General features: G+C 43.6%; 8 protein-coding genes and 1 non-coding gene across 9 annotated transcripts; 2 read left to right on the forward strand and 7 right to left on the reverse strand.

Moving 5' to 3' along the window:
* ATC70_004675 (uncharacterized protein) lies at nucleotides 1-380 on the reverse strand (the record flags this gene model as incomplete). The annotated part of the gene is made up of 1 exon (XM_064823976.1): nucleotides 1-380. A coding segment is annotated over one exon (380 nt), but the record flags the coding sequence as incomplete, so codon positions are not given.
* A 79-nt stretch (nucleotides 381-459) lies between these two features.
* HAT1 (histone acetyltransferase 1) lies at nucleotides 460-2,269 on the reverse strand (the record flags this gene model as incomplete). The annotated part of the gene is made up of 3 exons (XM_064823977.1): nucleotides 460-1,557; nucleotides 1,632-2,216; nucleotides 2,261-2,269. The coding sequence occupies 3 exons, from the start codon at nucleotides 2,267-2,269 to the stop codon at nucleotides 460-462; spliced, it is 1,692 nt and encodes a 563-aa protein (XP_064676913.1).
* Nucleotides 2,270-2,344: 75 nt separating this feature from the next.
* Nucleotides 2,345-3,283, reverse strand: ATC70_004677 (uncharacterized protein; the record flags this gene model as incomplete). The annotated part of the gene is made up of 1 exon (XM_064823978.1): nucleotides 2,345-3,283. One exon carries the CDS (start codon nucleotides 3,281-3,283, stop codon nucleotides 2,345-2,347), a length of 939 nt encoding a protein of 312 aa, XP_064676914.1.
* A 792-nt stretch (nucleotides 3,284-4,075) lies between these two features.
* ATC70_004678 (uncharacterized protein) lies at nucleotides 4,076-5,236 on the reverse strand (the record flags this gene model as incomplete). The annotated part of the gene is made up of 1 exon (XM_064823979.1): nucleotides 4,076-5,236. One exon carries the CDS (start codon nucleotides 5,234-5,236, stop codon nucleotides 4,076-4,078), a length of 1,161 nt encoding a protein of 386 aa, XP_064676915.1.
* A 528-nt stretch (nucleotides 5,237-5,764) lies between these two features.
* ATC70_004679 (uncharacterized protein) lies at nucleotides 5,765-9,033 on the reverse strand (the record flags this gene model as incomplete). Its single annotated transcript, XM_064823980.1, has 2 exons — nucleotides 5,765-8,980; nucleotides 9,025-9,033. 2 exons carry the CDS (start codon nucleotides 9,031-9,033, stop codon nucleotides 5,765-5,767), a joined length of 3,225 nt encoding a protein of 1,074 aa, XP_064676916.1.
* A 75-nt stretch (nucleotides 9,034-9,108) lies between these two features.
* Nucleotides 9,109-10,047, reverse strand: ATC70_004680 (uncharacterized protein; the record flags this gene model as incomplete). The annotated part of the gene is made up of 1 exon (XM_064823981.1): nucleotides 9,109-10,047. One exon carries the CDS (start codon nucleotides 10,045-10,047, stop codon nucleotides 9,109-9,111), a length of 939 nt encoding a protein of 312 aa, XP_064676917.1.
* Nucleotides 10,048-10,838: 791 nt separating this feature from the next.
* On the reverse strand, nucleotides 10,839-11,999 carry ATC70_004681 (uncharacterized protein; the record flags this gene model as incomplete). Its single annotated transcript, XM_064823982.1, has 1 exon — nucleotides 10,839-11,999. The coding sequence occupies one exon, from the start codon at nucleotides 11,997-11,999 to the stop codon at nucleotides 10,839-10,841; it is 1,161 nt and encodes a 386-aa protein (XP_064676918.1).
* A 241-nt stretch (nucleotides 12,000-12,240) lies between these two features.
* ATC70_004682 lies at nucleotides 12,241-12,313 on the forward strand. The gene has a single exon. It is a non-coding gene; the product is annotated as a tRNA-Ala (tRNA).
* A 2,032-nt stretch (nucleotides 12,314-14,345) lies between these two features.
* Nucleotides 14,346-15,110, forward strand: ATC70_004683 (uncharacterized protein; the record flags this gene model as incomplete). Its single annotated transcript, XM_064823983.1, has 1 exon — nucleotides 14,346-15,110. The coding sequence occupies one exon, from the start codon at nucleotides 14,346-14,348 to the stop codon at nucleotides 15,108-15,110; it is 765 nt and encodes a 254-aa protein (XP_064676919.1).
* Between the last annotated feature and the right edge of the window lie 244 nt (nucleotides 15,111-15,354).

The following is a 15,354-nucleotide window of genomic DNA, read 5'->3' on the forward strand; positions in this document are numbered from 1 at the left end:
TCACCGTATAGAGACAATGGATGACGAGTAGAGGCAGTAGGAGCACAAAGTACAGCACATTTTGATGGTTTCCACCTGTAGCCAAGAGAGAACGAGTGATCTGAAGCGATATCCAACATGGTTTGCACATCAGTACGAGAGCCAAATATGGCCACATCATCAGCAAAGAGCAGGCTATTCACGCAAACACTAGGCATCCCAGGTGGTGATACCATAGTACCGCGACTGACAGCAGAACGAAGAACAGCAGGCAGAGAGTTGATGTACAGAGAGTACAAGTGAGGGCTGAGCACTGAACCCTGCAATACGCCAGTAGCAGGCGAAAAGGGAACAGAGGTGTGATTTGCAATCAACACAGACACGAGTACATCATCGAACATGTGGATGAGCAAACTGAGAACTGAACGAGGCAGAGAGGAACGAGAGAGAGCATCCCAAATCACTCGACGATCCACGGTATCATACGCTGATTTGATGTCTAGGAAAGCAACCACAGGTAGTGGTGGTGGTGAGGAAGTAGTCGTGCATCAAGTCATGTAAACAGAGGGCTTGATCCAGAGGACTACGCTGTGGGCGAAAGCCACCTTGAGCAACATCAAGTGCAGGCGAATGTTCATCAAGAGCAGGCATCAGAGAGAATTCGAACAATTTACGCATCACCGAAGTAAGCGAAATTGGACGAAAGTTTGCAGGATCAGATACATCACCTTTCTTGTAAATGGGAAAGACTTGAGCATGTCGCCATAGGGCTGGTGTATACGACCACTGAGAGCAGAGTGTAAAGAGCAGAGACAATACGGGTGCAATGTCAGATGCTAGAGCCTTCAGCATTTCAGCTTTCAAATGATCAGGACCAGGAGCTTTCCCATTTGGCAAACGCTTAATGAGGGAGACAAGTGTATCAGCATCAAATAGACCCAAATCAGCGGTGGACACATCATAAGGCAAATCAGAGAAATTGGACGGAGCAGCAAGGCGAGACGCATTATTCAACAGGGAGCCATCATAGACAGAGGCAAGATGGGACGCCATTGTGTTGACAGAGGCAGTTGGACCGTCTGGATGACTGTACGTTGCAGAGCATTCCTTGTTTCTTTTAATGCGCTTGATTGCAGCAGTAGCTTTCGAAAAATCCTTTTCCAAATCAGAGCAAAACTGATTCCACGATCGACGCTTAGCAGCTTGTACAAGAGAACGAAAACGCCTGTGAGCAGCTTGATAGAGATTCCATGTTTCGACTTTGGCAAAACGACTTGCCCACCTCCATCTACTATACATAGTATCTCTTTCACGAGCAGCATCCTCAATTTCCTGTGTCCAGTACTTTTTCCAGTGGCCAGGACGACCAGATTTCACACCAATTGAGCTATCCAGAGATTCATACAAACATTGATTCAAAGAATCGTTGATTGCATCAATATCTGGACAAACACCAGGGGGAGCAGACACCAAACCAGAGAGAGAAACCAACCAAAGGAGCAACAGAAGTTCGAAAGGATTCACGAAGCAAGCCCAAAAGGCCGCTTTTTCCTCAATTTCGAGAGCTTCCATTGCCGTCTAGGGGCCAAACCACCAGAGCTACCAGAACCAAGAGTATCATCGGGAGGGGGCACATACTCGAAAGTAAGTACCATCAGCCGATGATCAGAGCCAAGAGACAGATCAGATTCAACCACCAGTTGAGGATGTAACAGAGCAGCCTCGCCAATGTTTGTAAGAAACAGATCAATGATGCTATGAACCTCTTGTTGACGTCGAAAAGTTGTGAATGTGGGTGTACCAAATGCTAAAGACTCATTGAGAATGGAAAAAGAGGACTCCTCCAGCCATGGCAGTAGTGAGGTACCACGAGGATTAGCATTAGTATCACCCAGTAGAGATCCAAAGCGAGCATTGAAATCACCACAAAGGATGGTATCACTGGTTACGGGTAACGAGCGAAGAAGCGAGAGCACCTTATCCGAAGATAAGGGTGGAGGCAGATACACACAATGAACCGTAAGGGTGCCAACCTTAAGGGACAAAGTGTGTGCATTGTAAGACGGAAGTTGAGAGACAGAGAAAGGACAGGAAGGAGAGACAAAGGCAGTAATGCCACCAGAACCACGGTTAAATGCACCAGGTACTTTAGAGCCATAGAGGTGGAATTGAGACCAGTTAGTAGGGAAAGAACCAGAGGTTAGCCAGGTTTCAGTGACAAGCAGTACATGAGTGTTCTGAACATGATGGAGAACATCATGTACTGTTGATTGACGTAGACCATTGGCATTCCAAAGGGAGAGAGAGACTTGAAAGGAGTGGACTGGGTTGTTATTGGGAGTATGACTAGTAGCTATGTTACTCATTAGAGTTCCATAGCAGAGCCATTGCTGTCATGATCTTCCTTTTGACGCTTGAACAAGAATTTAGCCTTTTTGGGCTCCTTCTCGGCAAGACGACCGATAGCTTCAGAGACGGCTATATCTAGCTCTTCTTGAGAGATCCAGCCAGCAGAGACAAAGTATTTGCCAACGCCACTAACGTTGAGTGGACGAAGGAAAGAGAGGGTTTGCAGAGCACGGGTGTTGGTGAATTCATAGATCAATTGCTCACGCTCTTCAATGGCAAGATCAGCATATTTGGGATCAGCAATGTTGTTGGGATCCAAGGGTTGAAAGTTTTCAATGTGATCAGCTTCACATTTGCGCATACAGGCGAGAAACTCCTCTACATATTGGATGTGGAGCAAGATGCCAATGACGCCAGTGGCAGGGAAACAGATGTCTAACACACGGCCAGTATCAATACCAGCTCGGCGAAGTTGGTAACGAACCTCAGAGCGCAGGATTTTACCAGAGCGGCCTAGATACACATACTGGTATCCTTGTTGACCTTTGGTGGTGGCGGTTTGGAACATACGACCTGCAGCAAGACGTCGCTTGGTAGTACGGGCAGGGTCACGATGTTGGGCACCTTTACGGGCAGCAGATGCGTAGCTACCTTGAGTAGCATCGGGTTGGTGAATAGTAACAAGCTCTTGGGTTGGTGTTACCTGAGAGCTGGATTGAGCACCTTGATTGGTGCGGCGGGATGAGAGTTGGCCCTGTAATTTTTCAATTGCAAGGTCCTTGGCCTGTAACTGATTTTTCAATTCTCCATTTTCCTTTTCCAAAAGGTCCAGGCGAGCAAGGAGATTGTCATGTTGCTGTACTCGCTCGGTGAGAGAGACCAGTTGTTGCTGTTGTTGTTGAACAGTTTGGATGAGCTGATTCAAATCCATAGATTGCTGATTATTGTTGAGCATGGCTGAAAATATTCTATCAAACTTTGGAGATTCAATAAAATATGAAAAAGATGTCCAACAAACTGGAAGTTATAACACAATGTACGTTGACTAAATGCAAGTAAACTGGTACAACTGAAGGCTAGTTGGAGTGTTTGTTGTCGAGATAAACCGCTTTTATAGTGAGGAAATACTTTTTACCGGGGGAAGGTGGCAAAAAGTGATGAAAAACGGAAAGAGATGGGGATGTAGCTCAGGCGAAAATTTATGGTTGTTTATTGATTACAATGAATTAGCAATGTAAAAAATACAGACTTATATGCATGCGATCTTTGGATCATTAGTTGCAAGTCCTGAGAAGCGACGTACAGCAAAAAAGCTTAAATTAATAGTTTGATCTCCATGCAGGAACAACATGCAAGTGTCCAGAAAAGGGAAAAAAGGTCCTAAACCAAAAATTAAACTGGTAAAAAAAGAAGTACAGGCAGGAAAAAGGAGTAAAACAAGTGAGATAAAAGGGTAGAGAATAAGAAGCTATGGTGTATGAGAAATGCAATTGAGGATACCTCGATGTTCAGACAGCAGCACAGACAAAATAAACCCACAGACCTCAGTGGCACAAAAAAAGCAAGAAAAAAAAGGAGAAAACGAGGCATTTGCATTTAGCAAAATGAGTAGAGAGACAAAGACCAAACGAGAAAGAAGCAGAGAAGGAGGACAAAGTGAATACGGACACTACCACAAAGGCAGCAGAAACAGAAACAATGAGAGTGGGAATGAGAGAGCAAAACGATTTCAACAACAAGGTGTCAATCAGTTATCAGAAGGCTCTGACATTTCAAAATCCTTGGTAGCAGAGAGAGTTGGGGAGACAGCATAAGCCAAAAGAGAGGCAGTTTCAGCATCATGATGCAAGAGGTAGCCAAGATAACTCAAACGTTGTTTCTTGGCTAAACGCTCTTGATCAGAGGATCGGGATGGTGGTTTAGCAGCAGCAGAGGAGGAGGAACGAGCAAGCATTTCTTCTTTCAAAATGGCATCAAATTGGGCTTGGTTGATGCGATCATACAAAAGAAAAGAACGAGCAACAGAAACACGGACAGAGCGACGGACAAAAGACAGCGAACGAAGGCAGCGAAGGTTTTCGACCTCAATGGCCTTTTGGACACGCAGATCACGAGAGAGAGAAGCAAATTTGGGATCTTTGAGATTGACTGGATCACATGGATCAAAGTCAATCAACGGAGAAGAGCCACGACCATGTAGATGCATGGCTTTGGTGAGGGTGAGAACATAGTCGTTGTGAACAAGGAAAGAAATCACATTCTGTACAGGATATTGAATATCCAGCACACGAGAGTTATTCAATCCTACGCCTTGAACAAGGCGACGCAGCTCAGAAAGACGACGGCGGACAGGAGTAGCATAGTACACAAATTGATAACCAGATGGTATATCACTTTGAGGAGCAAAAAGACGAGCAAGAGTAGCGGATGCCTTGGTGGCAGATGGAGGAGGACGAGCAGCAGGCTTCTTCTTACGCTTTGCACCTGCATTGGATGCAACGACGGCAGCAAAAGATGGTTGTGCTGTAACTTGAGATTGGGAGTAGCTGGGGGTAGACTTGGAGGCAGATGTTGTTGATGGTGGTGTTGGAGTGTTCGACGATACAACGTCTATGGTGGTGGGAGCAACATTGGTGGTGGATTGAGCGTTGATAGCTGCCAATTGAGCCGCAAGGGCGTCTCTAGCAGCCTCTGATTCAGCCAGGGCTGTTTTCAACTGCGCAATTTCAGCATGGGCAGATTCTAATCTGCTCAAACGATGTCTGACCTCAACCATAAAGGTCGACAACGCAGTTTGATCAGTGGCCGAAGCAGGTGGGAGGGAAGTGAGACCAAAGTCAATCGAGTTGGGGTCAACATCGATCGAAGATGTGAAATGAGATGCTTTGGAGAGGTCTTGAGGTTGCATTTTCTTTGCTTTTAAATGTTGAGAGATATCAGCAGCAAAGAAAGGTGGAGAGAGGGTTGAAATTGGCCTTTTTTGACCGGACGAAAGGGTGTCAGCAGGTGTAATCTTATTAAAAGTGTTTTGCTCGGTTATGGTATTGATATAGCAAGTACTTGATGAGAGATGATGGGTTATAGGAATCTTCGATATAATTCGGGCTATGAAAGTATATAAAAAATTCTTTAGCGGAAAGAAAGGTGGGGATGTAGCTCAGTTTAACGTTGATTTTTATTATATACATGAATTCAATGGGCACTCGATGGGAGCATTAGCCTAGAATTCTAGAAACAAAAGAGTAGCAGGTACAAAAAACCCTTAAGGGGACACTAACTAAGAAAAAGGGAAAAAGGAAAGTGTGGTAGTGGCAAAGGAGCGGCATGAATACTGGTATTGTTGATTTGATCTGGAGGAATGACCAACGGATGGGAACTTTGATAATTACTTACCACCGTGGCATCGCACCGAGAAAGCAAAAACAACAAACGTTCATCAATGAGCAGAAAACCAGAGCGATCCAGGATCTGGATCTGGTGGGATCACAGCCAGAGGATGCACAAGGCAATCAATGGCATGCAACAAAAGGAGCAAAGCAGACCAAAAGTACGGTGGACCAGCTGAAGCTTTGTCTGGAAGACAGTTCAGAGCATGGTCAATGCGATGTACACCAGGTGGAGCAGGTGGCAAAGCATCAAAAAAGGTACGATCCAGAGCACGACATGTCAGAAAGTGATCTCGGGAGATAAACTCACCGGTAGTGCACGGACATTCTTCACGCATATTGGTGAAACGTCCAAGACGCCACCGCACAAGACGACTACGAGCAGATCGACCAATAGGCAGATACAGGATGGGATCTGGACGAGAGACAGACGGACGACAAGCACGAAGGAGAGTCTGAGCACCAGAAACAGCAGCAGCAGCAAGTTGACGATCTACTTGATCTTGCCAATACGAATCAAAGACTTCAGTAAGACCAGCAGTGGTGAATGGCGGCGGATCAGGCAGTGTTAGATACAACGGGTTTTGACAGATAAATCTGTCTAGACGAGTGTACAGTAAACCACGACGAAGCAGAACCAACAAGCAATCATCAGGGAGAGTATCAGCACGAAGGGCATAACGTGTTGTCAGAACGTTATATCGATGCTTCATGCTGGGAAGACAGGTCAAATGTTTGGCAACATTGTACCATGTACTACCAACAAACATACCAACCAATCGATTTTGCAGAGCATCAAGAGCCTTGAAGTCACGGAAAGAGAGATGAGATATAGCTAAGCCGTATTCCAGTTTGGGACGAATAAAGCTTTTATACAAACGAGCACAAAGCAACAGAGAAAAACCATTTCGATTGACACCAACCGAATTTAACAATGCCATTGTCTTGATAGCACCAGAAGCACGCAGATTGAGAATCCCAGGGGCATACAGACCTTTATATCTAAACGGCATACCAAGATACGTGAATTCCTCTACCACAGGAAGAGGTTCACCGTATAGAGACAATGGATGACGAGTAGAGGCAGTAGGAGCACAAAGTACAGCACATTTTGATGGTTTCCACCTGTAGCCAAGAGAGAACGAGTGATCTGAAGCGATATCCAACATGGTTTGCACATCAGTACGAGAGCCAAATATGGCCACATCATCAGCAAAGAGCAGGCTATTCACGCAAACACTAGGCATCCCAGGTGGTGATACCATAGTACCGCGACTGACAGCAGAACGAAGAACAGCAGGCAGAGAGTTGATGTACAGAGAGTACAAGTGAGGGCTGAGCACTGAACCCTGCAATACGCCAGTAGCAGGCGAAAAGGGAACAGAGGTGTGATTTGCAATCAACACAGACACGAGTACATCATCGAACATGTGGATGAGCAAACTGAGAACTGAACGAGGCAGAGAAGAACGAGAGAGAGCATCCCAAATTACTCGACGATCCACGGTATCATACGCTGATTTGATGTCTAGGAAAGCAACCACAGGATAGTGATGGTGGGTGAGGAAGTAGTCGTGCATCAAGTCATGTAAACAGAGGGCTTGATCCAGAGGACTACGCTGTGGGCGAAAGCCACCTTGAGCAACATCAAGTGCAGGCGAATGTTCATCAAGAGCAGGCATCAGAGAGAATTCGAACAATTTACGCATCACCGAAGTAAGCGAAATTGGACGAAAGTTTGCAGGATCAGATACATCACCTTTCTTGTAAATGGGAAAGACTTGAGCATGTCGCCATAGGGCTGGTGTATACGACCACTGAGAGCAGAGTGTAAAGAGCAGAGACAATACGGGTGCAATGTCAGATGCTAGAGCCTTCAGCATTTCAGCTTTCAAATGATCAGGACCAGGAGCTTTCCCATTTGGCAAACGCTTAATGAGGGAGACAAGTGTATCAGCATCAAATAGACCCAAATCAGCGGTGGACACATCATAAGGCAAATCAGAGAAATTGGACGGAGCAGCAAGGCGAGACGCATTATTCAACAGGGAGCCATCATAGACAGAGGCAAGATGGGACGCCATTGTGTTGACAGAGGCAGTTGGACCGTCTGGATGACTGTACGTTGCAGAGCATTCCTTGTTTCTTTTAATGCGCTTGATTGCAGCAGTAGCTTTCGAAAAATCCTTTTCCAAATCAGAGCAAAACTGATTCCACGATCGACGCTTAGCAGCTTGTACAAGAGAACGAAAACGCCTGTGAGCAGCTTGATAGAGATTCCATGTTTCGACTTTGGCAAAACGACTTGCCCACCTCCATCTACTATACATAGTATCTCTTTCACGAGCAGCATCCTCAATTTCCTGTGTCCAGTACTTTTTCCAGTGGCCAGGACGACCAGATTTCACACCAATTGAGCTATCCAGAGATTCATACAAACATTGATTCAAAGAATCGTTGATTGCATCAATATCTGGACAAACACCAGGGGGAGCAGACACCAAACCAGAGAGAGAACCAACCAAAGGAGCAACAGAAGTTCGAAAGGATTCACGAAGCAAGCCCAAAGGCCGCTTTTTCCTCAATTTCGAGAGCTTCCATTGCCGTCTAGGGGCCAAACCACCAGAGCTACCAGAACCAAGAGTATCATCGGGAGGGGGCACATACTCGAAAGTAAGTACCATCAGCCGATGATCAGAGCCAAGAGACAGATCAGATTCAACCACCAGTTGAGGATGTAACAGAGCAGCCTCGCCAATGTTTGTAAGAAACAGATCAATGATGCTATGAACCTCTTGTTGACGTCGAAAAGTTGTGAATGTGGGTGTACCAAATGCTAAAGACTCATTGAGAATGGAAAAAGAGGACTCCTCCAGCCATGGCAGTAGTGAGGTACCACGAGGATTAGCATTAGTATCACCCAGTAGAGATCCAAAGCGAGCATTGAAATCACCACAAAGGATGGTATCACTGGTTACGGGTAACGAGCGAAGAAGCGAGAGCACCTTATCCGAAGATAAGGGTGGAGGCAGATACACACAATGAACCGTAAGGGTGCCAACCTTAAGGGACAAAGTGTGTGCATTGTAAGACGGAAGTTGAGAGACAGAGAAAGGACAGGAAGGAGAGACAAAGGCAGTAATGCCACCAGAACCACGGTTAAATGCACCAGGTACTTTAGAGCCATAGAGGTGGAATTGAGACCAGTTAGTAGGGAAAGAACCAGAGGTTAGCCAGGTTTCAGTGACAAGCAGTACATGAGTGTTCTGAACATGATGGAGAACATCATGTACTGTTGATTGACGTAGACCATTGGCATTCCAAAGGGAGAGAGAGACTTGAAAGGAGTGGACTGGGTTGTTATTGGGAGTATGACTAGTAGCTATGTTACTCATTAGAGTTCCATAGCAGAGCCATTGCTGTCATGATCTTCCTTTTGACGCTTGAACAAGAATTTAGCCTTTTTGGGCTCCTTCTCGGCAAGACGACCGATAGCTTCAGAGACGGCTATATCTAGCTCTTCTTGAGAGATCCAGCCAGCAGAGACAAAGTATTTGCCAACGCCACTAACGTTGAGTGGACGAAGGAAAGAGAGGGTTTGCAGAGCACGGGTGTTGGTGAATTCATAGATCAATTGCTCACGCTCTTCAATGGCAAGATCAGCATATTTGGGATCAGCAATGTTGTTGGGATCCAAGGGTTGAAAGTTTTCAATGTGATCAGCTTCACATTTGCGCATACAGGCGAGAAACTCCTCTACATATTGGATGTGGAGCAAGATGCCAATGACGCCAGTGGCAGGGAAACAGATGTCTAACACACGGCCAGTATCAATACCAGCTCGGCGAAGTTGGTAACGAACCTCAGAGCGCAGGATTTTACCAGAGCGGCCTAGATACACATACTGGTATCCTTGTTGACCTTTGGTGGTGGCGGTTTGGAACATACGACCTGCAGCAAGACGTCGCTTGGTAGTACGGGCAGGGTCACGATGTTGGGCACCTTTACGGGCAGCAGATGCGTAGCTACCTTGAGTAGCATCGGGTTGGTGAATAGTAACAAGCTCTTGGGTTGGTGTTACCTGAGAGCTGGATTGAGCACCTTGATTGGTGCGGCGGGATGAGAGTTGGCCCTGTAATTTTTCAATTGCAAGGTCCTTGGCCTGTAACTGATTTTTCAATTCTCCATTTTCCTTTTCCAAAAGGTCCAGGCGAGCAAGGAGATTGTCATGTTGCTGTACTCGCTCGGTGAGAGAGACCAGTTGTTGCTGTTGTTGTTGAACAGTTTGGATGAGCTGATTCAAATCCATAGATTGCTGATTATTGTTGAGCATGGCTGAAAATATTCTATCAAACTTTGGAGATTCAATAAAATATGAAAAAGATGTCCAACAAACTGGAAGTTATAACACAATGTACGTTGACTAAATGCAAGTAAACTGGTACAACTGAAGGCTAGTTGGAGTGTTTGTTGTCGAGATAAACCGCTTTTATAGTGAGGAAATACTTTTTACCGGGGGAAGGTGGCAAAAAGTGATGAAAAACGGAAAGAGATGGGGATGTAGCTCAGGCGAAAATTTATGGTTGTTTATTGATTACAATGAATTAGCAATGTAAAAAATATAGACTTATATGCATGCGATCTTTGGATCATTAGTTGCAAGTCCTGAGAAGCGACGTACAGCAAAAAAGCTTAAATTAATAGTTTGATCTCCATGCAGGAACAACATGCAAGTGTCCAGAAAAGGGAAAAAAGGTCCTAAACTAAAAATTAAACTGGTAAAAAAGAAGTACAGGCAGGAAAAAGGAGTAAAACAAGTGAGATAAAAGGGTAGAGAATAAGAAGCTATGGTGTATGAGACATGCAATTGGGGATACCTCGATGTTCAGACAGCAGCACAGACAAAATAAACCCACAGACCTCAGTGGCACAAAAAAAGCAAGAAAAAAAAGGAGAAAACGAGGCATTTGCATATAGCAAAATGAGCAGAGAGACAAAGACCAAACGAGAAAGAAGCAGAGAAGGAGGACAAAGTGAATACGGACACTACCACAAAGGCAGCAGAAACAGAAACAATGAGAGTGGGAATGAGAGAGCAAAACGATTTTAACAACAAGGTGTCAATCAGTTATCAGAAGGCTCTGACATTTCAAGATCCTTGGTAGCAGAGAGAGTGGGGGAGACAGCATAAGCCAAGAGAGAGGCAGTTTCAGCATCATGATGCAAGAGGTAGCCAAGATAACTCAAACGTTGTTTCTTGGCTAAACGCTCTTGATCAGAGGATCGGGATGGTGGTTTAGCAGCAGCAGAGGAGGAGGAACGAGCAGGCATTTCTTCTTTCAAAATGGCATCAAATTGGGCTTGGTTGATGCGATCATACAAAAGAAAAGAACGAGCAACAGAAACACGGACAGAGCGACGGACAAAAGACAGCGAACGAAGGCAGCGAAGGTTTTCGACCTCAATGGCCTTTTGGACACGCAGATCACGAGAGAGAGAAGCAAATTTGGGATCTTTGAGATTGACTGGATCACATGGATCAAAGTCAATCAACGGAGAAGAGCCACGACCATGTAGATGCATGGCTTTGGTGAGGGTGAGAACATAGTCGTTGTGAACAAGGAAAGAAATCACATTCTGTACAGGATATTGAATATCCAGCACACGAGAGTTATTCAATCCTACGCCTTGAACAAGGCGACGCAGCTCAGAAAGACGACGGCGGACAGGAGTAGCATAGTACACAAATTGATAACCAGATGGTATATCACTTTGAGGAGCAAAAAGACGAGCAAGAGTAGCGGATGCCTTGGTGGCAGATGGAGGAGGACGAGCAGCAGGCTTCTTCTTACGCTTTGTACCTGCACTGGATGCAACGACGGCAGCAAAAGATGGTTGCGTTGTAACTTGAGATTGGGAGTAGCTGGGGGTAGACTTGGAGGCAGATGTTGTTGATGGTGGTGTTGGAGTGTTCGACGATACAGCGTCTATGGTGGTGGGAGCAACATTGGTGGTGGATTGAGCGTTGATAGCTGCCAATTGAGCCGCAAGGGCGTCTCTAGCAGCCTCTGATTCAGCCAGGGCTGTTTTCAACTGCGCAATTTCAGCATGGGCAGATTCTAATCTGCTCAAACGATGTCTGACCTCAACCATAAAGGTCGACAACGCAGTTTGATCAGTGGGCGAAGCAGGTGGGAGGGAAGTGAGACCAAAGTCAATCGAGTTGGGGTCAACATCGATCGAGGATGTGAAATGAGATGCTTTGGAGAGGTCTTGAGGTTGCATTTTCTTTGCTTTTAAATGTTGAGAGATATCAGCAGCAAAGAAAGGTGGAGAGAGGGTTGAAATTGGCCTTTTTTGACCGGACGAAAGGGTGTCAGCAGGTGTAATCTTATTAAAAGTGTTTTGCTCGGTTATGGTATTGATATAGCAAGTACTTGATGAGAGATGATGGGTTATAGGAATCTTCGATATAATTCGGGCTATGAAAGTATATAAAAAATTCTTTAGCGGAAAGAAAGGTGGGGGGGATGTAGCTCAAATGGTAGAGCGCTCGCTTAGCATGCGAGAGGCACTGGGATCGACGCCCAGCTTCTCCATTTTTTCTGTTTTTTACATTTTTAATGTTACACTCTATATTGTTACAAGTCGATTTTTGGTTTTGTAATCGAATCTCTCTTTTTTGTTGTAAATTGCCTACACTATCGTATAAGCTACGTTTCACTGCTTACTATATTGGATTCTACTTCTGTTACTACAAATTGACATTAGACTCAAATGTTTCTTATATTCGAATATACTCTGAATCCTATCTTAAGAATGACAAATCAGTTACTACTAAGCCTCGTATCATTTTGACAGATATATTCAAACTCTTAAACATCTCTCTTTCCTAATGGAAACACACAAATGGGAAGCAACTCCACATTACCCATCCTTTCATCCTCTAGTAACATTATCAACATCATCATTCACCATCTTTCAACAACAAATATAGCTTTCCAGCTATAAAAATTGTTCAAGCTTTTAGGATTATTAAGGGTATCAAAATCAATTATAGAAGGGTCAGCCCTTCATTACAAATTATAGCATATAGAAACAGAATTCAGGACACATAATTCATAGAATCAATTTAATATAAATATTCAAATGATATCAAACAATAAAAGATCATCTTATTCCTACTTGAAAATTATATCTATATAGCTCTATAGCTCCTTAACTTTGTTATTTCATTGAACTTATCAAATATAAGATCCCTTGAATCCTTTGTATACATTAACGCATTGATTCATTGTACTTTATCTACTATTATCACTTTATTTACACATCTCTTTCTTTGCTTTTATATTCTTTACTAGTTGGACAACTATAAACCTGGTGCTCATTTCTATAGACGAATCTGCTTTGGCTATTTATCTATATACCTAGTCTATTATCACTCTTACTATTCACACTACATTGAACCACTTTGTAACACCGTCCTTATTCATTCTCTTTTCTTTTGCTGTATTCTGCCCATGATCCGCTATTTTCGAAGAAGCTATATCTCAATATTCACAATACTAGAATTTACTCTCACTATCAAAATTTGAACAATCATAAACTCTATCTGCAAGAATTACTTAACTAAATACTAAACAGCCTCGTTCTACTCTTGACAGATGTGAACTCAACCAAACTCTTAAACATTACTCTTCACTCCTGAAATTACCTGAACGGAAAACAATTCGTAATCTGATCAATACTGATTGCTCAAATATATCACCAAGCTCAATGTTTACTATATCATATCATTTATCTAGCTACTATTGGGCTTATTATCGTTTATGCCTCACGAAACTTATCTGTTCTTAAAATCATTCTTGATGAATACAGTTTCATAATGGTTTATTGTACGAAATCTACATTGACTTTAATATATCTAAATCATTTTGTTTATTTCTTAATCTTTACCGGATGTACAACTATAAACCTAGTGCTCGTTTCATAGTAGACGACGAGTACAGTTTGGTTCTGTGGAATACATCCACTATGATCTGCATTCCGACAGTTCATCCAGTTACCAGATTTAGATATAAACTATATGTACACTGGAGTGGATGTATAGTACGATATCGATTTATACTATAAGAAGATATGGACTTCAGATACGCTAGTACTATAAGATTCATACTATATAGGATATAGGCTATAGATGGCACCACGGACATGGATGGCGCTACAGACTTATACAGTGCGCGAAAAAAACGTTCCAGTGTTTTGCCAATTCGTAGTTTTACACTTACAGCTCTGTCAATTTTTTCCAGTTTGAAAACTAAAGTAAGACTACGAAAGTTTGGGTTTTTGGCCATAAAATGAACTACTAAAATAATTGATACAGTAGATATTGAGCTAGTGCAACTGACGTGAAGTAAAAAATTTCGATTTTGTAAAATTGGAAATATCGCTTGATGACCTTATTGTTTGTATACATTCCACAAAAATAATCCGAGAGCCGTAATTTTTTATATCAGTTATGTTTAAAATGTTAGTTATCCGAGGAATGCTTAAAAAAGTATAAAGAAGCCTGAGATTTTGGTCTTTTCCCTCATTATATTTTACCATCTTTACTTCATCACTTTTTTTAACATGACACGTCCCATTCCTCAGGAGGTTCAAGGATCTGTCAACGCTCTTTTCAACCAAGGTTGTTCCCTCCGTGCCATTCAAAAAATCTTTCCAGATTTGTCTGTCAGTGTACGTTCTCGCTATAGGAAGAAGTTTCTTGGTCATTCAAAACATGCCAAACCCGGAAGACGCAGCAAAATCACTACGCAGAATATGAACTACATTGAGAGGAATCTCCGCAATGGTAATTTAGACGGCCCCAAGGGTGTGCAGTGCTACCTTGCTCATATGGGAGTTCAGATGACTTTGAGGAATATACAGTATATACTCAAGCGCAAAGGGTTCAAGGCTAAAAGAAAGGTAAAGATCAATTTCGTGTCTGCGGAGAACCGGAAAAAGCGTCTTGTGTGGGCCAAGAGACATCGACATTTGACTGCGGACGATTGGTGTAAGTGGGGATTTTCCGATGAAACCAGGGTCAACATGTGGGGATCAGACGGCAAATCTTTCTACTGGACTGACAGGCCCACTGAGTTGATGCCTCATCAAACTGAGGCTCAAGTTCAGGGAGGTGGTGGTGGCGTTGTTTTCTGGGGCATGATAACAGCGGAGGGACCCAGCTATGGCTCCACCATTACCGAAGGAACTGTTAACTCAGAAGTTTATGCTGAAATTCTGGACTCATCTTTGCTAGACACTATCGAGTACTATGGGCTGGACAAGAAAACGTTTAGATTCCAGCAAGATAACGCAAGACCACATACTTCTGGTCCCATTAAAAAATAGTTCACGCATCACGGATTCTCTGTTCAAAATGTTCTTGATTGGCCTCCTCCCAAAGCCCTGACCTAAACCCCATTGAACATGTCAGGCATCAACTAAAACGTCGTTTGAACAAGTACCCTACTAGGGCCGCCAGCATTTCTGAGTTAGAAGACAGAATTGAACAGGAATGTTATAAATTCACAAAAGAAGACTGTCTTAAATACATAGGCAGCATGCCACGCCGAATCAAAGCGGTTATCAAGAG

The sequence above is a fragment of the Mucor velutinosus genome, assembly GCF_035048745.1.
Source record: "Mucor velutinosus strain NIH1002 chromosome Unknown tig00001542, whole genome shotgun sequence".
NCBI classification, from domain to species: domain Eukaryota; kingdom Fungi; phylum Mucoromycota; class Mucoromycetes; order Mucorales; family Mucoraceae; genus Mucor; species Mucor velutinosus.